The sequence below is a fragment of the Delphinapterus leucas genome, chromosome 11 (assembly GCF_059928025.1).
Source record: "Delphinapterus leucas isolate spDelLeu-1000000601 "Yukka" chromosome 11, BTC_Dleu_Yukka2, whole genome shotgun sequence".
NCBI lineage: Eukaryota > Metazoa > Chordata > Mammalia > Artiodactyla > Monodontidae > Delphinapterus > Delphinapterus leucas.
The window spans coordinates 2483859-2507069 of record NC_143139.1 but is presented as its reverse complement, the minus strand read 5'-3'; the positions used below and the strand labels follow the sequence as shown (position 1 = coordinate 2507069).

At 39.1% G+C, this 23211-nt stretch overlaps 1 protein-coding gene across 16 annotated transcripts in view; it reads left to right on the top strand.

Moving 5' to 3' along the window:
- Nucleotides 1–23211, top strand: part of ERC1 (ELKS/RAB6-interacting/CAST family member 1) — a 387721-nt gene that overhangs the window by 315250 nt on the left and 49260 nt on the right. For all 16 annotated transcript variants that reach the window (XM_089919955.1, XM_089919951.1, XM_089919954.1 and 13 more), the window contains one exon: nt 13424–13522. In XM_089919955.1, the coding sequence (XP_089776081.1) occupies nt 13424–13522 (99 nt within the window). The remainder of the gene's footprint in view (nt 1–13423; nt 13523–23211) is intronic.

Sequence of the window (23211 nt, the reverse complement as noted above, 5' to 3'; positions counted from 1 at the left end):
TGCTTACTCAAGAGAGAATATAGGCGTTATGTTTACTTTTTACTGTTTTCTGACACTTGTGTGAGAATATTAACACATGCCATTCTTTTAATCCTTACATAATATAACTCAGCAAACAGATGCCCTCTGTATACCACCCCATTGTTAAGAGTTCAGAATCGGCTTTATTGGATAAGAACTGCTGGAAGTTTTTTATAAGGTTTCAGGGCTTTTAAGATCTTTTTTCCATGATTTGCATGTGTTGAGAATGCTTTAAGCATTTATGGCACAGTGTATCACAGGTAATTGTGATATTATGTACCCCACAGGCTTTTTGCTGTTTTGACATTTTAAATTAAAGATATGTTCCTGGAAACAAGGAGGATGGGAGTTAAAAATTCTACAGCCGTATTTTGAAGAGGTAAAATAAATGTAGGGTAAAAAAATTCCTTACCGAAAACAATTCAGTCTAAATGCTATCGATTTCAGGTTATTTTCTGTATTTTCCTTAAAGAACCTAAAGTTTTCAATCTTTCTGCATTTGATCCCTTAGCAAAAATATCTAGTACCTTTTCTTTTTTTAACTCTTGGTTGAGTTAACCTATTCACTTTAAGTGCCACAGTTATTTCATGAACTAGTCTTTCATATAGTTGGGTAATAAACTGTACTTCACATCTTGATATAATTAGAACTGATCCTTAGCCAGTAAATTTCTGTGTATTTCTAGGACAGTATAATCCTCAGTAACATAAATTAAGAATTTTAAAAAATCAATTATATTATAAACATCAGCTGTCCATTAATATTGATTAATAAATCAATAAGTTTCAAAATTAATAATTTTCAAATCAATAAAAGTAAAAATATATTGATAACTTATGAGTTGATAAAATTAATATTTGCTATTATTATTTATCTAAATGGAAGGAGCTACATGTGTGAGAAAGAAGGAATTTTTCTTAACCTGAAAACAGGGAGTCTAGTCAAAAGGACCTACCTGCACATGCCTGGGAAGTGCAGGGGTGCTGTTGGTTCTTGGGGCTGGGGTGTCCTTACCACCAAAATAAAGCTGTAGTTTTGGGAGGTGAGATGAACCCAGTTGCAGACTAACTGTGGTCAGATGGCTACAGAGACCTGGACTGGATAGGCTCTCCTGACCTAGAAGTTTCCCAGGAGCGGCTGCTAAGAGTTAGTTCTACTGCAGACACAGCAGCCCCGCACTGCCTGCCTCCCCGACCTGTCCCAGGGTTGGGCGGAGGTGAACCGAGGCTTGCTGGGGAGGGCGGTACTCTGTGGGCAGGCCTTCGGAGCAGCTGCTGGCTGCTTCTGGCCCCTCACAGTCCCGCTGTGGTAGCCAACCAGCTGCTGCCCAGATACCTAAGTCTGTTGTCAGGAAGAAGGTTTTCGCTTCCCCTGTGCCTTTAACCATAGTTGTCTTTTTTCATTCAGTTGGCGATCTTCCTGGCTCTCAGTGTGAGGAGTGATTTTTTATCGGTGCCTGGACATTTGGGGTCTGGGTCACGCCCTGTGACTCTGGATCTTATTTAAACCGTCTCTGCCAGCTGGTTTTCGTTGGCACACTCCAGAGAGGAGAGGGTGGTGAGGCCTCATTACTGCCCAGTGGAGGCAAATCCAGGCTCCCCTCTGCCTCTGTTGACACCCAGGGAGTGGGGCTCCCCGTCACTCCGGGCAGCGGTATGAATTGTACCCCTGCTAGGCCTCCCCGGACTTATTCCTGCCGGGATGTGTAGGACTCCCTCCGTAAGCACTGCAGGGTGGCCTCCTTTCTGCTGTGCAGCACTGGGCCTCCTCTGACACTTCCCAGGGTGGGACTCACTGCTCCGCCCGCCTGTCCCTGCTGCCACTGGGGGGGCTTGGTTACTGCCCCTTCCTTGGCTCCCTCTGACATCTGCCCGGGGGGAGGAGAGGCTGTGGGGTGCAGGCCCCAGCTCACCATTTAGCTTTGCTGCCATGGGCGGCAGTTTTTCCTGTGACCTTTTGAGCAGAGTGATTATAGTCTGAAATGTTTTTATCTTGCTAGGCTGCCCCTTTCCCCTCTAGGCCTCCTGGGCTAGAGAGCTCAGGCTTTTGTTGTCTGTGACTGTTGGTGCTTCCAGGTCACTGGTTTCCAGCTCCAGGTCTGATATATGAGGCAAGAAGAAAATCCAGGGAACTTACCACCTGTGACATTCTTTGGGTCCCAGTGTCCTTAACCAGTCTGTCTTCCCCCCACCTTTGTTATGTTGGTGTGGCTGTAGGTTTACATTTGTATGTATAGCTTACAGTTACTTTTTAGTCTTACTTTTGTACTTATCAGAGGTATGGGGAAAAGTATGTCTGCTCCATCTTCTAGAAGCAGCAAGTTAAAGCTAACCTTTATTTTTGAAGGAAGACTTAGGCAAAACTACCTTTTCTCTTTAGTAAGACAATAGTTATGTTCTAGGTTTAGATATCTAAGTGACCTCAGTAGAGTTTGAACTTTAGTGCCAGTATTCAGATAACCCAGTTTTTTTGAAATCACAATTTTCATCACTACCCACCAGCCCCAGTCACTTATTGATGTGTTTTAGAAAATGCTACCTCTAGTAGCAGACAAGTTTTGCTGTCTAGTTTCACTAATTTATTCAGCCACTGATGCCTTTTAAATGATCCTTAATGGGTATTCATTCCTTATTAGAACCTATCTATGCCTGGTGCTTCTTGTTTATTTCAGAGTTTTTCAAATACTTGAGTTTATTGAAATGATCAGTGAAGTATTTCCACAACCGTAAATATATGAGGTCGTTTAAGATACTTTTTTTTTTTTTTTTTGCCGTACACGGGCCTCTCACTGCTGTGGCCTCTCCCGTTGCGGAGCACAGGCTCCAGACGCCCAGGCTCAGAGGCCATGGCTCACGGGCCCAGCCGCTCCGCGGCATGTGGGATCTTCCCGGACCGGGGCACGAACCCGCGTCCCCTGCATCGGCAGGCGGACTCTCAACCACTGCGCCACCAGGGAAGCCCTAAGATACTTTTTTAAATTTAATCTTTTGTTTTGTTTTGTTTTAGAAAGGCCTGATTCTAATAAATGTCAGGGTTTTTTTTCCTTTACATAAAAGACTGAAAGCCATTTAGCTCAATTTCACAAAAAAAGAAGTAACTTTGGAAACTAGAGAAGACACCTAGAACGCATTGGTCGTTTTTTGCTGATTTTACCAGCATAACCACATATGAAGGTTTGTGAAAGCACATATGTACAGAGAAATCCTTTTATAATGAAGTCTCACAGAACAGGAAGAACAGGTGGTATTGCAGAGTCTGGCCTTCTGTCAGTTGCTCTCCGTATGGATGGTTTCCAGCAAGAACCCAAATGGCTCTCACATCCCTGGGTTTGTTTAAAGATACTTCAGTGTACGTGCTCATGAGTGTACAATTTATAGTTAACTTTATTTTGAGTCAATTCCATTCATTCCTTTTCCACACATGGACCATGATTTTGTAAAAGGAAAGCATAAAATTCCCTCAAAACTTCTTACTTTAAGAATTTTGATCCTTCTTATCTAAAAGGCATCTTTTTTCTGTGTGTGCTTAAAAGTGCTTCAAATTCTTGAAGATTACCCCATTGCCTGCTCAGCTATTCCTCAAACAGGGGGAAATGTTTTTACTTTTTTATATATAAAAAGCATCAAATAACTTGAAGTTAATTTCTGTGTATTTACTAAGGAAAGGGTGTCCTGTTTGAAGCGAGAGTACTAAACTTTCCTGCTTTGCAGCACTAAATTGTTGGGTTGCAACGCATTGTAATAGATACCTATAGTTTGTGCTACCATCCTTGAGAAAATGATTTTTTTAAATTTGTGTTTTACACAATCCAAGATTTTTTTTTTAATGGGTGGGGGTCGGTCTTTTCTGTTACATGTGAAGGAATTTAGTGTCACTTCTCTTTTTAGTGACCTCTGTATCTGTAAAATTTTAACTGTATACTTAGCCACCCAGATCGCGTAATCCATAAACAGAGCTGTGGTAAATGCTCTCGGATACTGACCTTTGTTCACTGGTTTCTAGAATAACAGAAAGCATCTACCTACGTTTTGTTCTTTTCTTAGATATGATGGTGAGTCTCACTGGACCAGCTAATGTTCCCCCTAAACATTCTGGTTATTTTGCAGAATGCAGGGCTTCTGTCGCTTTGAGCACAGATACAACTGGAAGAAATGATCCTTATAACATTAAAACTGGGTTTATTGCAAGTAAAACGGTAAACCTAAAGGGTTACTTTAGGTTTATTGCAAGGATGAGAAGTATGTGCTAGAAAGTTGAGGCAGTGATCAGGAATAAAGTTTCAATCGCACTTTGTTTTAAACAGTCTCATTTCAGACGTTGGTTTGGGTCAGTATAAACAAGATGGCCTCCAGGGTATTTCATTCCTGTAACTTTGTGGATCTGGCTCTGATTTTTCACCCCAGTATACTGCAGATACACTCCACGGGCCTGCCAGAAACAGGACAGCTCTCAAAATTTAGAAATAGAATAGAAATTCTTATAAAGTATTTAAAGTATTTTTTAGTTTTAAAACACTGAATATGTCTTTATTCTCATGTTAATATTTGTTGAAAGAGAGAAAGAATAAGCTTCTGTCCTTCAGAGTTCAAAGTTACAGTCTGCATGGCATATAGGAAAGTGTTAGACATACATAATAATCAGGACTAAGCATTAAGATTAATAAATACTTTCTGGAGGCTGAGAAGGAAGGAATATGTGCGTCTCTGAGTTAGGGAAGCAAGGAATCCCACACAGACCTTTCTAAGAACTAAGGAATGATTATAATGAGATGGAAAAACCTAGGCTTCTTTACAAAAAAAAAATCAGAAAGTTTGCTGTGTGTTTGTTTTCTTTGCTTTCTACCAAGAGGGGAAAAAAAAGTAGAGTTTTGCTAGGAAATACAGAATATGTAGAAAGAACTGATATCCTATGAGCTTAATGCCATAAATGGTGACGTATTCAAGTATATCCTTTTAGATAAGAGAAGATTACATGAAACCTTAAGAAAAAAAATCCACTGAGTAACAAAATAAATACCTGAATATCTATAGTCAGAAGTTCTCCTTTTCACACATAAATCAATTTGTATATGAGGAAATCAAAGAAAAGAACCTTGTAAGTGCCTATAAACCAGAGTGCCTGGGTGCTGGGGTCCTTTCTGAACCTATTCTAAGTAACAGCAGTTGTTTTCATTTGAGATAAAACTCGGCTAGTTAGTTAAAATGTCTGTTTTCTTTTCTTTTGGCTGAGATAACTCATTGTGGTAATGCTGGATTTTTCATAGTTATGAGCAATTGTGTTTGGTAAGTATATCTATTTTTAATTAATACAAATGGAAAAGAGCATTATTTAATAAAGGTAATTTCATAGAAAAAGCTTTCAAAATATGAAGCTCATTGCTGGAACAATAATAAAATATAATCCCAAATGTAACAACCATGGAATATAGATTCTTGAATTTGACAAACATATGTTAAGGAATATATATATATATACACACACACACACACATATGTATATATATACACACACATGTGTGTGTATATATGTGTGTGTATATATGTATGTGTGTATATATGTATGTGTATATATGTATGTGTGTGTATATATGTATGTGTGTGTATATATGTGTGTATATGTGTGTATATATGTGTGTATATATGTATGTGTGTATATGTGTGTATATATGTATGTGTGTGTATATATGTATGTATGTGTATATATGTGTGAGTATATATATGTGTGTGTCTATATAGATATGTATGTGTGTATATATGCATGTGTATATATGTGTATATGTGTGTGTATATGTGTGTATGTATATGTATGTGTGTATATGTATGTATGTATGTGTATATATGTGTGTGTCTATATAGATATGTATGTGTGTATATATATGCGTGTGTGTATATATGTGTGTGTATATATACATATATATGTATATATACATATATATGTGTGTATATATACATATATAGTATGTGTATATATGTATGTGTATGTGTATGTGTGTATATATGTGTGTATATACATGTATATATGTATATGTGTGTGTATATATGTGTGTATATATGTATGTGTGCGTGTATGTATGTGTGTGTATATATGTGTGTGTATATATGTATGTGCGTGTATATATGTATGTGTATATATATGTATGTGTGTGTATATATATGTATGTATATGTGTGTATATATGTATGTGTGTGTATATGTGTGTATGTGTGTATATGTATGTGTGTGTGTATATGTATGTGTGTATATATGTATGTGTATATATACATTTATATATGTATGTATGTGTTGTGTATATATGTATGTGTGCGTGTATATATGTGTGTATATATATGTATGTGTGTATATATGTGTGTGTATATATGTATGTGTGTGTATATGTATGTGCGTGTATATATGTATGTGTGTGTATATATGTGTGTGTATATATGTGTGTATGTATATGTGTGTATGTATATATGTGTGTGTATATATATGTGTGTGTATATATGTATGTATGTGTGTGTATATATGTGTGTGTATATATGTATGTATGTATGTGTGTGTATATGTGTGTGTGTATATGTGTGTGTGTGTGTATATGTGTGTGTGTGTGTGTATATATATATGTATGTATACTGGCAAGTTTACTAGTTACTAGGTTGATACACGGGTGAATGAGTCTTTGTCCCAGCCCTCACAGACTCACAATCCATGGGAAGAAAAGACATGTAGACAGATTATTAGAATCTGACAGAGGTTCCAGATAACACTGAAATCCTTTTGTTCCAAACCTGAAGATACTGGATAAGCGTTAATCCCCTCTCAGAATTTGTGATGCATGATTGAGCTCAATTGACAGAAAAAATCTGCAGGTGTCAGAAGCAAAGAGGGGTGTGAACTGAAGCAGCAGCAGCCCTGGGCATTATGACCAGTCTGACCAGTTAGGGCTGGGGCTGGGTTTTAGTGCCCGCACAGGGAAAGAAGGCGGGACTTTAGGATGACATGAACTGGGGACCTGGAACTGAACTTCTGCCGCGAGATGGGACAGTCAGACGAGTGCCATTCAAGGGAAAGGAAATATGACTAATTGAGTCAAACCTTTACCACCGGTAGATGAGAAAAGCTTTTCTCTGCCGTGACCTTGGGAAGGAACCCCAGGTCCCTTATAAGATGTCAGAATTCTGAAGCCTGTATCTCCAGCAGATTTAGAGTACAAATTGATACTGCCACTGGGCGTGGGAAGCTCCTACCTGAAACATTAGAATAAAAATGTATGCCCCATTAGAGCCTAGCAGAAGCAATTACAGTATCACTGCTGGGATCCTTCAGCAGCCCAGACATCACAATATTCCCATGGAAAAAAACAGGTGACCCTTAGGATGAGCTCACAGTCAGTCCACAACGAGGAGGATGTAACAGAGGAGATTACTTCTCTGAAGACTTAAGATCCTAGACGGGCAATATTTTCTTGAAGATTTTAAAACAACTAAAGAGAGGAAGTATAAGGATCAGAAGGAAGAACAGTGGATACAGGATAGTGTCGTAGTTGAGAGGGTGAGCTCTGAAAATTAAGACAGGTGTCAGACTTCAGAAGAGAAATTGCAGCTTACGTCACCAAGAGCTGATATCCCAAAAAAGAGCATTCCTAAAAATGGAGAAGAAGACAACAGCTTAATGGGGGGTGGGGGGAATAGTCAAAAGATAGGAACGGAAGATCATGGGGAAGAAATGTAGATAGTCTCTAAACATGAATACATGCCCGACCACACTCACATTAAGATAAAGTCAAACTGAGGTGCTATTTGGCCAAAATCAAGGAAGGGTTTAACAGCATATTCAGTTGACAGGGCTGCGCATGTCACACACTCGTAAAACTCTACTGGTGGGAGCGCAAAATGCACACCTCCTGTGGAGGGAATTTGGCAACATGTAATAAAATTACTTACCTATGTTTTCACTTTTTGACCCGGAAGTGAAGCTTCTAGGAATCTGTCCCAAAGACACATTTTCAAAATTACAAAATAACACATATACAAGGTAATTCCGTGTGTGCTGCTATAGTGTTTGCTACAATATTTGTAGTAGCAGTAGATTAGAAATAACTCAGATACCCAACAGTGGGATACTGGTTGAATCAATTATAATGCATCCAATGGAGTAGGGTACTGTGCAGCTGTAGAAGGGAGTGGGAAGCACCTCTGTTGTCATGAAGTGACTACTTGAATATGTTGTTAAATGAAAAAGCAAGATGCAGAATAGATGTAGAAAAAGAAGATGTATTTAATATTCTACTTATGTGAGAAAAGTGGGTAAATTCATAAATGTTTGTGAGAGTGTATGCTTGCTTACCGTTACATAAAGAACAATTTAAAGGTAAATTTAAAATTTACACCAAAAATTTCCTATGAAAAGAGGAAGGGAATAGGATAGAGAAGGCAGGATTGAAAGCAAGTCTTCTCTGAAAGTACCTCGTTATATAGTTTTGACTCTAGAATCATATGGATGTTTTACATAATGAAAAATAAAATTACATCAGAAAGAGGGGAAAGCAATTCCTGAATTTTGTAAACAAACTGAAAGAAATGAATCTAGTTATTTATTAAATTGTTGCATAGCACATACAGCAGAGAATTAGTTCAACTAACCTTATATATTACAGATTTTTCTCTGTACATTCTCAGTAAGATACACTCCAATGAGAAGAAAAAATAATGCAGAGAAATTTTAAAGTTCATTCTGAAGGCATATTGATAGTGATTACGTTGGTATTGGTATTTTCAAAGAATTAAATTGATGGATAAAGCAAATAAAAAGTAATTATGTCATTATTGTTAGGAACCAAGGTTTTTCAGCATAAGAGGAAAAAAGATATATAAAGTATAAAATCAAAGAAGTAAGAACTTATTCTTTAAGATGCAGATCTAGAATCTTAAATCTAAATTGAAAATATCACTGTTAATTTATAATTTTCTCCCTCTTAATAAGAAAGAAAGTTTTTCCTACCTCTCAACTGAAACAACCAGAAAGCAGTAATCCAGCAGCACTGAGCACCCAGCACCCGCTCCTGTCCCACTGAATGAATGAGCTCTTTGGTAAACCAGCTGATTCCAGATCTGGGGCAAGAAATGTACAAGACGAGCTTAGCGCATGTTTGCCAGAATGCAAGAGTAATGTCGTGTCAGAAGGACACAGAAAGTCTGCTACTGTACACAGAATGCACAGGGTGGTTATTCCTTCCACATTTTGGTCCTAATCAGGACCAAAATTAAACTGTCTCACTGATTTCTTTAAAAAGCAAAACTAAGTCAGTAGGAAGCACACTTTTCTATTAGACCTTGCACTCCAGCTGAGAAAATAAATAGGATGTGAAGGTAGTCTGACCATGACTGCTGTCGGGCTAAATTCAGCACAGTTGTCTCCTCTAATCTAGTTGCCATCCCCTGCCTACCACACTGCTTCACGGGAGTCCCCCCAAAGCTGTTCCAACCAGTGGAAAAGGAGCTTTCCCAGCTAGAAGGATAATCTTCAGTCAAGTGTGTATAAAATGAACAACTCAAGAATAATTAATGGGGCTTCCCTGGTGGCGCAGTGGTTAAGAGTCCGCCTGCCGATGCAGGGGACACGGGTTCGTGCCCCGGTCCGGGAAGATCCCACATGCCGCGGAGCGGCTGGGCCTGTGAGCCATGGCCGCTAAGCCTGCGTGTCCAGAGCCTGTGCTCCGCAACGGGAGAGGCCACAACAGTGAGAGGCCCATGTTCTGCAAAAAAAAAACAAACAAACAAAAAAAAAACTAAAAAATAGAATAATTAATGACTACTTATACTTTTTCATGAAATGAAGTTTAAAATAAAGCTCTTAGGTAATTTGTTGAAATTTTGCTAAGTTTATAACCAACAGAGTCCGACCCACCTGAAAATGATGAAGATTATGCTTTTCTCATTTTGTATATCAAATACCAAAATAGCAAATTAAAGTTTAATTAAAATTCACTATAATAAAATGATTTCTAAAGTTTAACAAATTAGGCAGAAATAATTTTAATGCTTTCTTAAAGATAATTATAATTGGAAATAATGCTAGTTAGGTTAAGACTTATTTATGATATGTTTTCTAAAATATCTCAGAATATTTCTAAGTAGTAGTTTTTCTAAAACTCATTTAGGTAGGTTAATAGCGTTATCAGAAACCAAAAAGGAAAGATTAGTGAACAACCAGGTAACTCTGATCAGAATTCCAACCTTTTCTTTTAATACCTGGGTTTGAATAACCAACATGTACTGTTTCTTAGCCTAACTATTTTTCTGTGAAACATATAGTTTCTGTACCACCTTTTTTGAGCATTGACATCTTAGTCCTAAAAGAAAAGATTAACAGAATAAACGATGAACTTTTCCTCTGGGAGGGTGTGTATACCTATATACACAGATATGCGTTTACAGCTTAAAAAGTTTATCTCAGCAAGTTTCCTCCTGTCCTTTTTTTTTTTCTCCTTCCTTCCTTCAAACAACTTTATTCTTCATGTCATGGGACCATGGGAGTTCGGCTCTCTGCACATGCACGTGGCATGGTTCAAGAGGGAAAATATTTGGATATAAAGTACCTTCCATGCTTGCTGGTCTTAGTCTTAAGAAGAGCGTAGAACAAGAGATTCTTGAGCAGAGTGTCGTTTATATGATCTGTATAATATCTACTGTGCTGCGAGCTGTCCGATACTTAGTGCTCAACTTCTGACTGTGCAGGAAACAGACTTCACACCAAATTAATGAATATTTGACCTGGGAACACTAGCTAAACTTTGATAAACCTCATGTCTTTCAGAAATGGAGACGTTCTTAGGACTATTTCTTCATTCACTTACATGGATCAAATAAGTAACCTGTGGTCTTATCTGTCTCCTGTGATCAGTTCTTGTGCGAGGCTTTCATTCTCATTCCTGAGGAATACTTGAGATACATCCTGCCTTGAAAGTGGATTTGCATGTGCTTTATTAGTTCTTTTCTAAGATTTTGAACTCACACTCGGTATCAGGCATTAAAGACTGCGTGTTATGTTCTAAGATAATAACTATCCACGTGTACTTTTGCTGCAGGGTCCTACTAAAGTCCACGGGGAAATGTTTCTTACCCACGTGAAAGTGAGTGAGGTGCAGCATGTTGTCACTTTCCGGCGCGCCCCTTTGCCCTTTGCTCTCTCCCTCACACTTCCCCAGAGCTGCCTTGCAGACGACTCTCCATTTGTCATAAGTACGGCTTGACATAAGAAAGAGTGCCCTACATATTTTCAAGGTCCCTGTAAGTCATCTCAGAAAAGAGAAATTTGATATCACAGACAATTTCTTGATAAGTATTTTTTCTGCTGTCATTATATCCTGGAGGGAGGAACTGGCTTAGAAATGTTCATATATTACTAGGTGAAAATGTAAGGAGCTCAAATGCCCAGCAATATGGGACTTGTTAAACATCTATTCAACTGAATGCTATGCAGCCAGTTAAAGTTCGGTTTTAGACTTAACGACATGAAAAGAAATGTTCATAACGATGGTGATAGCTGAAATTTATTGGGTGTTGATTGTATGCCACGCACCTTTCTAAGAGCTTGTATTAACTTGGTTAATCCTAACAACGGTCTTATGGGGAGAAGGTATTGTTATTCTCATTTTAAAGGTGAGGAAATTGAGGCTCCGAGTAGCTTGCCCCAGCTGAGCTAGCTGGTAAGAGGCAGAACTAGAATTCAGGCCCAGGCACTTTGGCCCTACCCTTGCTCAGGCATCATTATGTGAAAAAATACCGAAGAAAAATCTCTCTAAACTTTTTTATGGAACTAGACAAAATGTTTTAAATTCATCTAGAAAAGAAAATGTGTCAAAGATACCCGATCAGATTCTGACAAAGCAGAATTGGTAGAGAAGGACAACATGTCCTACCAGATATCAAAATATACCATAAGATATAGCAATTTAAAAAATACCATATCGTAGCAGAAATAGAGAATAAATCGGAAAAGCATGCTGCTTTTTATGTTCATAGGGAAGAGGCTGAACAGGTGCACCTAAATATTAACAATGATTATCACTGGTTAGAGGGATTTACAGGTAATTTTTCTTTTTTCTTTTTGTGTTTTAGATAATCTACAGTGAACATTTTTGAATCATATAATGTTAACAAATGTATTTTTAATGCTTTTAAAACTTCAGGTTTTAACAATATTGCTGTTTGATTTTATTCATAGTGTTTGTACCGTGCATTTTCTGAATTGCTTGCTTTGCAAAGGGAATTCTCTAAAATGTTTTATACATATATATATATTACATTCACCTGGGTTTTAAATTAACCAAGCACACAGAATTACCAATCCAGTCCTCCATTTTGGTGAACATGGAGAAGAGGCAGTGGGATAATAATCCTCTTCTGGTCTAGGGTTGAAGAGAAGGATTTCAGAATCTTCGATTCATTTCCAAAACCTGAATTGTTTATTGGTGGTGTAAAGAAAAGCTATTGAATTTTAATATATAGCTTCTGTCTGATCACCTTGCTGAACTTTATTGTAAATTGTAATCGTTTTTCAGTTGATTTTCTTGGATTTTCTAGGTATATAATGATTTCATTTACAGATAATGATAACTTTTCCCCCAATATTTGTGGTCTGTATGTTATATAACACCCCCTCCCAAATGGAATAGTTGTTAAAAAGGGTGAGTAATTTTATGGTAACCTGGAAAGATGGGTCCTATATATTGATATCATGAAGTGAAAAAATAGAGTTAGCAGAGTTCTGTCCTATATGTAGTATAATCCAATCCTTATTTTAAAAAATAAAAACAAGCCCTGCAATAAAGTGCTTAATTTAGGGAGGTTACTCCTCCCTCCAGAATTCCTGTGGAAATTTAGGTGCTTGTCTTAGCCTGCTCGGGCTGCCATAACAAAATACCATAGACTGAGTGACTTAAACAACAGAAATTTATTTTCTCACCATTCTGGAGGCTGGGAAGTCCCAGATCAAGGTGCCAGCTGCCTTGGTTCCTGGGAGAGCCCTCTTCCTGGCTCACGGAGACCTCCTCCTCACCGTGTCCCCATGTGGCAGGGGGACTCATCTCCCGCTTCCTCTTCTTACAGGGCCGCAGTCCCATCAGATTAGGGCCCCACCTTATGACCTCATTGAACCCTAATTTATCTCCTAAAGGCTGTCTGCAGACACAGTCGGCTTGGGGGTCAGGGCCTCAACATGAATTTTGAGGGGACCCAGTTCAGTCCATAATAGTGTTTAAACTTTCTTCCCCCAATATCCTCAGAAATCCTATGTTTAACTTATTTTATTTCGGACAGGATTCGTTTTATCCTTTCTTAGGACATTCTTAAGGCACTTGTTACTTTGCAGTGTGTCACAGAAATTTTACCTAAATTTAACCTTATGCATCATTTCCTCTTAGACACAAAATCGGATGAAGCTCATGGCTGACAATTATGAGGATGACCACTTCAGATCCTCCCATTCCAGTCAAACCAATCATAAACCCTCCCCAGACCAGGTAAGACTGCTTTTGATTGTCTTGTGAAAACCAGTATGCTTTTATTTTGATGTATTTTGTACTAGCACATTACAGATTCTGGGGTACAAGTTAGAAAAATAAAAATAATCAGTTTCTGAAAACTTTTTTTTTTTTGTAACACAGAGTCAGTTTCTATAGAGGAAGGTGGTACATGATTCTGAATATTTTAAGAGGAGATACTCAGCAGATTTGAGGACACTAAAGAATCCTTGAGACGAGAAAAAAATTTAATCTTCTCAGAGATACTCACTAATTTGTAACTGTCCTGCTTTTCTTATTTAAGAAACAGTGCCTCAGTAGAAAAACAAAACTCTCCTTGTAAGCTCAGTGAGGCACGCACAGTGCAGTGTAACGGTAATAACTATTGAATATTATTTAACTGCAAATTTTAAGATCTCTGCTCATCACCTAGTAGACGTGAAGATTGAAACTTAGTTTCTTCGCTCCCATTTCCTTGGTGGATCCCTCCATCTATGTCATTCTTAAATTGTTGCCTTCAACTTCTCATCAATGCAAAAGAGGCAGTGATGAGTCAGCCTGAAGGGGAACCATATTCAATGCCAGTTTTTTTGGAAGAAGGAAACTCTCCCAAGATCTTGAATATGATGGATGGGGGAGAGTAGTGAACAGATTACCTCATATCCCATTGCCAAAAGTCAGATTTCAACATCTCCATCACACTCAATCTTAAAATATACAGCTGAGGGAGAAAAATAATAGTTAAGTAATTACATCCATATGACTAAAGAGTCAAGGAAAACTCCCCCACTGAGCATCTCCTCCAAATGATAGCATAGCTTTGTCTTAGGAGAAGAAAAAGAAATATTGCAGGTGAAAGCAGCAATAATATCGAAAATGCAATTTTGTTCTAAGATTCGGATGGTATAGTCATGGTTTGATGACATTTCCTAGCCAGTTGCGGCAGGCCTTATATTTTAGAGGGAAAGCAGTACAATCTTTGACGCAGGCAGAATGGAGAGCCGTCTGCCTGATGTCAGCAGTCTGTCCCTCTGCCAGACATCACTTTGCTTGTTCTGCCTGCTTCTCGATACCTGGCATTAAGTTTATGCCAGTGTGTATAAGACGAGTACTAGATCCTTTCCTTGAAACAGGTTTCGCTAATACATACAAGGAATTGGATACCTCGCAGTAGTGGGAGGCAAACAGGAATGGGGAAAGGTTGAGGAAAAGGCAAAAAATAAAGAAAAGCCTCCCACTTGATAATGTTGCCCAGATCCAGCAGTGGATAGAGAGAGCGTCTCGGAGAGGTCGGAAGGCTGGAAGTACAGTGACAAACTAATTACGAGTCAGAGCCTCATGTAAAAAGGGTCAGGAGGTTAGAGACTGTTTGCTGCTGCTACAGTGTGCTTGTGTCTCTGTTTTGAATACTAACCAGCTCTTTTCGTTCCCACGCTGCTCTGGGGTCTCTGCCGTCCCGTAGGACGAGGAGGAGGGCATATGGGCATAGCCGTCCACGTGCTCCTAGAGCAGCCATTTGTTCAGCACGGTGAGAAACGGCTCTCCTTAACTACAGACATGCCTTCTGTTTGTTTGCCGTCACTTTTTTTCACATGATCATCTCACGCCTTGTTCTCTGTAATTCACTAAATCCTTGGTGTGCTCTCTGCCTTCTCATTTCACCTGATTCCTGTGTGTATTGCTATGCTTCTGACATAGTGGGCTTTGGGGTTTGGGGCTTTTTTTTCTTGTTGTGTGTTAATAGTCACTTTTATAATTTCTTTTATGCATTTTTGGGAGAACTTCCAGGGCATGTAACTATTGATAAATTTCTCCTGTTGTTATTTTATTTATAAACTGCTCTGTCTAGCATGATATTACAGTGTCCTGGTAAGGTTTATAGTGACTTACATCAAACTGGAAATAGAAAATTGATCAGATACTCTGCCAGTAGGTTTGGGATATACTTTTTATGATAAGTTAAAGTATATAGTCTTAAAACAAAAAACCTGTACTGTGGACTAAAACCTTTAGTTTCTGTCTATAGAAGAGTGCTCTGCATTCTCAGGGTCAGTAATTCTTCCAGAGTGCCTACCCTGGACAACCCCTAGAGCTTGGATATTACCCCCAAACTGTCCTTATAAATAAAGAGAAATAAAGAAGCAAAAGAAGGCTTTTTAAAAAGTCGGTCTACAGAGTTCTTTTTCCCTCTTTTATGGATTGCTGCCGTGTTAAACGGTTGCCAGGACACTGTCTAGATTCTCCTTTCCAGGCCAATTGGCTAGAAAATATAGTCCAGCTGCGTGAGTATCTCTCTTTGATCCGATGCCCTGGAGGTTTGACTGAGGAAATCCTTTTCTTAGAAAAAATAATAATTATGATGAGTAAGTTCACACGTATTGGTGGCCTTGCACCCCTGGATTCACTGCCCGTGCTTATTGGCGATCTCACTCTTCTGGAGTTGTTTCTTCCTGAAGAGTCTGTGTCTTGGTGTCACCCTCCTTAAAATGATGAGGGTCGTGTAGACCTCTCGCTGCAAACACAGCCGAGGAGAGCAATGAGGTAAGTTGTGGAAAGAGGCGTGCACTGTGAAGACGGGAAGCTTTCCATGTGGCTTTATCCTGAGGCTGTGAAAGAAGCTGAAATGCGTGATGCCAACCACAAAGCTCTTTGGGTCTCTATTCCTGCCCTGCAAAGAGGTTCATCCGTACCATTTTTCTAGATTCCACATACGTGCATTAATATACAGTATTTGCTTTTCTCTTTCTGACTTACTTCACTCTGTATGACAGACTCTAGGTCCATCTGCACAGAAGTAGAGGACGGGCGTGTGGACACAGGGGGTGGAGAAAGGGGTGTGGGATGAATTGGGAGATTAGGATTGACATAAATACACTACCATGTGTAAAACAGATAGCCAGTGGGAACCTGCTGTATAGCACAGGGAGCGCAGCTTGGTGCTCACTGGTGACCTAGATGGGTGGGATGGCAGACGTGGGAGGGAGGTCCAAGGGGGAGGGGATATGTGTATACCTATAGCTGATTCACTTCGCTGTACAGCAGAAACTAACACAACCTTGTAAAGCAATTATACTCCAATTTAAAAAAAAGCTCTTTGAACCCCGCACGCCAGACAACGCTGCAGCTGAGCAAGTCCGTGTGCTATTCTCTTTATCTACACTACACGCTAGTGGGGGGGCGGTGGAGCTGGGCATCGTGGAGCCTGTTGGGGCCACGCAGGAGCTGAATGCAGTTCAGCAGGCTCCTCCCCCAGTGTGAAGCTGCCTCGTCTGTTCTGGCAGAACACAGGAGCTTCTGTGCAGGCCTCAGCAGGAAGCCCAGCCCCGTTGGTGTCATAGGAAACATGGCCCATAGGTAACCTCACCAGGAGACTGAGAAATGAGCCACCTTCACATGACCTTGTTCCTGAGTCTCCGTTCTCCTTTCTCTTCTCCCACAATAGAATTTAACTCCTAACAAGTGTTCAAATGCTACCGATTTTTTCTTAAATTATTGCACTATTGATCTTACTGCACTAAAATATTAACAGTCGTTGGTTTAACAAAGTGCAGTTGCAATTAGCTGGCCACAGCTGGAGTTTCTATGGTAGAGTATTTCAAGTTTTCTAAAATGTGCTGTGAATATAATTATATTATAAAGGTTTTACCTAAAGAAATGCATGAGTGATCCCTAAAACATTGCCCAAGTCTTGACTTGCTATCCGCTTTACTTGCTAATTCTACAGAGAACAGATTTTCTTAACAAAATTTCAAGCTTTTGAAGTTGATGATTTGCCTTATCAAACTTAAGAACATAAATAATGTTTTGTGTGTAAAAATTTTTAAAAACACCATGTGTACCAGCAAAGTATGAGCCTTACTAGATGTAATCATTTCTCAGACTTATGCTTTACGGCCCAGAAAATGATCATCTTGGTGAACTTACCATGTGCTCTTGAAAAGAATGATATTCTTTAGTTATTGCACACAGTCTTCTATAAACATTGATAGGTCCAGGTGGCTGACAGGGTTGTTCAGATCTCCTATGACTTTACTAAAAATTGGCAGGGGGGTGGGGGGCAGTCTATTAAATGCTGAGAGAGGAGTATTCAAATCTCCAGGTATAATTGGAATTATTCTATTTGTCCTTTGAATTCTCAATTTTTGCTTCATGTATTTTGAAGCTCTGTTATTATTTGCACACCCATTTTTGATTGTTGTATACTCTTGATAAACTGACCTCCCTGTCATTATGAAATGTCCCTCTTTATTTTCCAGGAATATTCTTTGTCTTCAAATCTACTTTATTAGTCTTAAGTCAGCAAGGAGCAGTGTAAACTAACACGAAAAGTCACTCTGTCTTGTCTGGCAATAACAGGCATTCAATTAATACTTATTGAATATTGACTTTCTAGAGTTTTCTGGAGAGCAGATTGCCAGATAACATCATTTCCTTTATAGATAAAAGAATATGTTTCTTTTTTATGCTGTTATTTTAGACATCTCGCAGAGCAGCGGTCCCCAGCCTTTTTGGCACCAGGGACCGGTTTCGTGGAAGAAAGTTTTTCCCCGGACCAGGGGTTGGGGGGTGGGGGGATGGTTTCGAGATGATTCAAGCACAGCACATTTATTGTGCATTTTATTATTATTTCTATTATTTATTTCTACTTTATTGTTATTTCTGTTATTATTACATTGTGATATATAATGAAATAATTATGCAACTCTCCATAATGCAGAGTCAGTGGGAGCTTGTTTTCACTTGCCACTCACTGATAGGGTTTTGAAATGAGTCTGCAAGCAGTTGATTTATTATGGTCTCTGTGCAGTCAAACCTCTGCTAATGATGGTCTGCATTTGCAGCCGCTCCCCAGCGCTAGCATCAGCGCCTCAGCTCCCCTTCAGGTCATCAGGCATTAGATTCTCATAAGGAGCAGGCAACCTAGATCCCTCGCATGCGCAGTTCACAGTAGGGTTCGCGCTCCTATGAGAATCTAATGCCGCTGCTGATCTGACACGAGGTGGAGCTCAGGCGGTAATGCGAGCGATGGGGAGCGGCTGTAAATACAGATGAAGCTTCGCTCGCTTGCCCGCCACTCCTCTCCTGCTATGCGGCACGGTTTCTAGCAGGCCATGACCAGTAGCGGTCCGTGGCCCGGGGGTTGGGGACCCCTGTCATAGAGGATGAGATGCTATGGATAAAAAGGTATTTACTTTAGGAAGTTAGTAACCTCCCAGGTTAACTGTGCGTTGGCCCTAGGCTTGTGATGTTTAACACTGAGGGAAGAAGAAGAAAAAGAACCTTATAATAATATAGTGAGGAGGTTCTCCAAGTTAAATCATAAGAGAAAACAATCATCTGGTTGCACACGCAGTGTAGAATGGTTTCAGTAGAGAGGTAATAGAAAAATGGGAGCTTTACAAGCACCTGACTTCAATGATCTTTGCCTGCATTTTGACTATTCTCCTGACATTTATTTAAACCAAAGCTCATTCTCTATGTGGCAACCCCCTCCCCCCATTTTCTTGAGATATAAGTGATAAATAGCATTGTATTAATCCAAGGTGCACAACATAATGATTTGGTGTATGTATATTTGCCAAATGATCACCGCAGTAAGTTTAGTTAACATCTATCACCTCACATAATTACAGTTTTTTTTCTTGTGATGAGAACTTTAAGGTCTACTCTTTTAATAACTTTCAGATATACAACAGACACCATGCCTTATATCCCCAGGGCATATTTATCATATAACTGGAAGTTTACACCTTTTGACCCCCTCAACCGTTTGACCCACCCCCAAACCCCACCACGGACAACTGCCAAATCTGTTCCCTGTATCTATGAGTTTGGTTTTTCTAGGTTCCACATGTAAGTGAGATTGTAGAGTATTTGTCTTTTTCTTTGTCTGACTTTTTTCACTAAGCATAATACCCTCAAGGTCCATCCATGTTGTCACAAATGGCAGGATTTTCTTCTTTTTTATTGGCTGAATAATATTACTCTGTGTGTATGTGTGTGTGTGTGTACAGTTGGCCCTTCAACAACACAGGTTTGAACTGTACAGGTCCACTTATACATAGATTTTTTTTTTTGGCAATAGTAAATAGTATAGTACTACACAACCAGCAGTGGGTTGAATCTGCAGTTATGGAACGATGGATACAGAGGCACCACAGAACAAAAGGCCAACTATAAGTTAGACACAGATTTTTGACTCTTCAGAGGGTCAGTGCCCCTAACCCCTGCATTGTTCAAGGGTAACTGTATATACACCACATTTTTCTTTATTCATCAGTGGACAGTTAGGTTGTCTGTGTGTCTTCGCTATTATAAATAACACTGCAAGGAACACAGGCGTGCAGATATCTTTTCAAGATAGTGTTTTTATTTCCTTTGGATATATACTCAGAAGTGGAATTACAGGATCATATGGTAGTTCTATTTTGAACTTTTGAGGAATGTCCATGCCGTTTTCCATAGTGACTGCATCAATTTACATTCCCACCAACAATGCAAAAGGGTTCCCTTTTCTCCACATCCTCACCAACACTTATCACTTGTCTTTTTAGTAGTAACCAACAAGTGTGAGGTGATTTCATTGTGGTTTTGATTTGCATTTCCCTCATGATTAGTTATGTTGAGTGCCTTTTCATGTACGTGTTGGCCATCTGTATGTCTTTTTGGAAAAATGTCTATTTAGATCTTCTGCCCACTTTAGTTGAATTTTTTGCTATTGAGTTGTATGACTTCTTTATAAATTTTGGATATTAGCCCCTTATCAGATATATGATTTGCAAATATTTTCTCCCATTCACTAGGTTGTCTTCATTTTGTTGATGGTTTCCTTTGCTGTGAAGAAGCTTTTTAGTTTGATGTAGTCCCACTAGTTTATTTTTGCTTTTGTTGCTTGTACTTTTGGTGTCAGATTCAAAAATTCATCCCCAAGTTCTATGTCAAGGAGCTTACCACCTATGTTTTCTTATAGGAGTTTTATGGTTTCAGGTCTCACATTCAAGGCTTTCATCCTTTTTGAGTTAATTTTTGTGTATGGTCCAGTTTTTGGATTTTGGTCCAGTTTTATTCTTTTGCATGTAACTGTCCAGTTTTCCGGTACCATTTATTGAAGAGACTGTCCTTTCCCCATTGTATATTCTCGGCTCCTTTGTCATAAATTAATTGACCAATATATCCATGGGTTTATTTCTGGGCTCTCTATTCTGTTCCATTGATCTATATGTCTCTTTTTATGCCAGTACCATACTGTTTTAATTACTATAGCTTTGAAATATATTTGAAATCAGGGAGCATAATGCCTCCAGTTTCGTTCTTCTTTCTCAAGATTTCTTTGGCTATTTGGGGGTCTTTTATGGTTTCATACAAATTTTACGATTCTTTGTTCTGTTTCTGTGAAAAATGCCATTGGAATTTTGATAGGGATTGCATTGAATCTGTATATTGCTTTGGGTAGTATGAACATTTTAACAGTATTAATTCCTTAAATCCATGAGCACAGGCTATCTTTCCATTTATTTGTGTCTTCTTCAATTTCTTTTATCAATGTCTTACAGTTTTCAAGGAACAGGTCTTTTACCTCCTTGGTTACATTTATTCCTAGGTATTTTATTCTTTCTGATACAATTGTAAATGAGATTGTTTTCTTAATTTCTCTTTTTGATAGTGTGTTATTAGTGTATAGAAATGCAACTGATTTTGTGTATTAATTTTGTATTCTGCAATATTACTGAATTCTTTTATAAGTTCTAACAGTTTTTTGACAGAGTCTTTATGGTTTTCTGCATATAATACCATGTCATCTGCAAACAGTGATAGTTTCACTTCTTCCATTTCTATTTGGCTGCCTTTTATTTCTTTTTCTTGTCTAACTGCTCTGGCTAGGATTCCCAATACCATGTTGAATAAGAGTGGTGAGAGTGGACATCTTTGTCTTGTTCCTGATCTTAGAGGAAAAGCTCTCAGTTTTTCACCATTGAGTATTATGTTAGCTGTGGACTTGTCATGATATTGCCTTTTTTATGTTGAGGAATGCTCCCTCTGTTTCTGCTTTGTTGAGATTTTTTTTTTTTAATAAGTGGATGTTAAATTTTGTCAGATGCTTTTTCTGCACCTGTTGAGATGATCGTGTGATTTTTGTCCTTCAGTCTGTTAATGTGGACTGGTTTGCAGATGTTGAACCATCCTTGCATCCCTGGAATAAACCCCACTTGATCATATGGTGTATGATCCTTTTAATGTACTGTTGAATTTGGTTTGCTAATATTTTGTCGAGAATTTTTCCATCTACGTTCATCAGAGATATTGGCCTGTAATTTTCTTTCCTTGTGGCATCTTTTTCTGGTTTTGGTATCAGGTAATGCTGGCATTGTAAAATGAACTTGGAAGAGTTCTCTCCTCTTATATTTTTTTGGAAGAGTTTTTAAAAGATTGGTGTTAATTCTTTAAATGTTTGGTAGAATTCACTAATGAAACCAGCTGGTCCTCAGCTTTTCTTTCTTGGGAGGTTTTTAATTACTGATTCAGTTCCCTTACTTGTTATTGGTCTGTTCAAATTTTCTGTTTCTTCATGATTCAGTCTTGGTAGGTTGTACGTTTCTAGGAATTAATCCAGTTCTTCTAGGCTGTCCACATTGTTGGCATATAGCTGTTCATAGTAGCCTCATGATTCTTTGTATTGGTCTGGTATCAGTTGTAACGTCTCCTCTTTCGTTTCTGATTTTATTTATCCTGTCTCTCTTATTTTCTCCTATCACGTCCTACCTGTGAAACTGAAAAAGCATGTTTTCTCCTGTGTCCCCTATACGGCAGTTATATTACCTTATGGCCATTTAGTTTGGTGGTAAATAGCACGCTTTGGCTCCAGATCTGATTTGAGTCCAGCTCGGTAGCTGTGTAATTTCCCACAAGTCACTCAACCTGTTCTCTAAGCATCAGGTTCCTCGTTTGTTAAATGGCAGTAATAAAACCTATAGTGAAGGTTCTTGGGAGGATTACATGTACTAATGTATTCAGTGTACTTAGCCCTCTGCCTGGCACACAGGAAATGCTCAGTAAAGGACTGTGTGACATTGGTGGTGATTGTGGTAAAAATCCTCGAATATTTACAAGATCCTTTGATGCTCCTCTTCACTTTAGATGTCTCCTCTCTCCTAATATAGTAACATTCCTCCCATTGCACAAGTAACCCACAATCCTAGTAATTAATTTTTCCTGCAGCAAAAGAAATGTCTTCTTTACTGAATCATCAATGATGTCACCAGTACTGCCTGAGCAACAGTGTAGACACCTCTCCCAGGTATCTGTGCGGGAGGTCAGCCACAGATGTTGTCAGACCTAATCACCTTTAAGAAGCACCCTTGGCGGCAGGTGACACTTCCTTCTGAAGTTTCCTGACCTGAGGGTTATTTTCAGGCCGTAGAAAGAAGCAGGCGCACCACCCCTGCACGGCGGCTGTAAGCGATTCTTGGCAGGCTTGGTGATCACACGAGCTCAGTGAGGCAGGGGCCTCTTCTTAGGCCACATGAGTGAGTTGTGAGTAATCAGGGGGAGAGACCTTTCTCTCAGTGTTTGGTTTTGTTTTTTTTGCGGTACGCAGGCCTCTCACCGTTGTGGCCTCTCCCGTTGCGGAGCACAGGCTCCAGACGCGCAGGCTCAGCGGCCATGGCTCACGGGCCCAGTCGCTCCGCGGC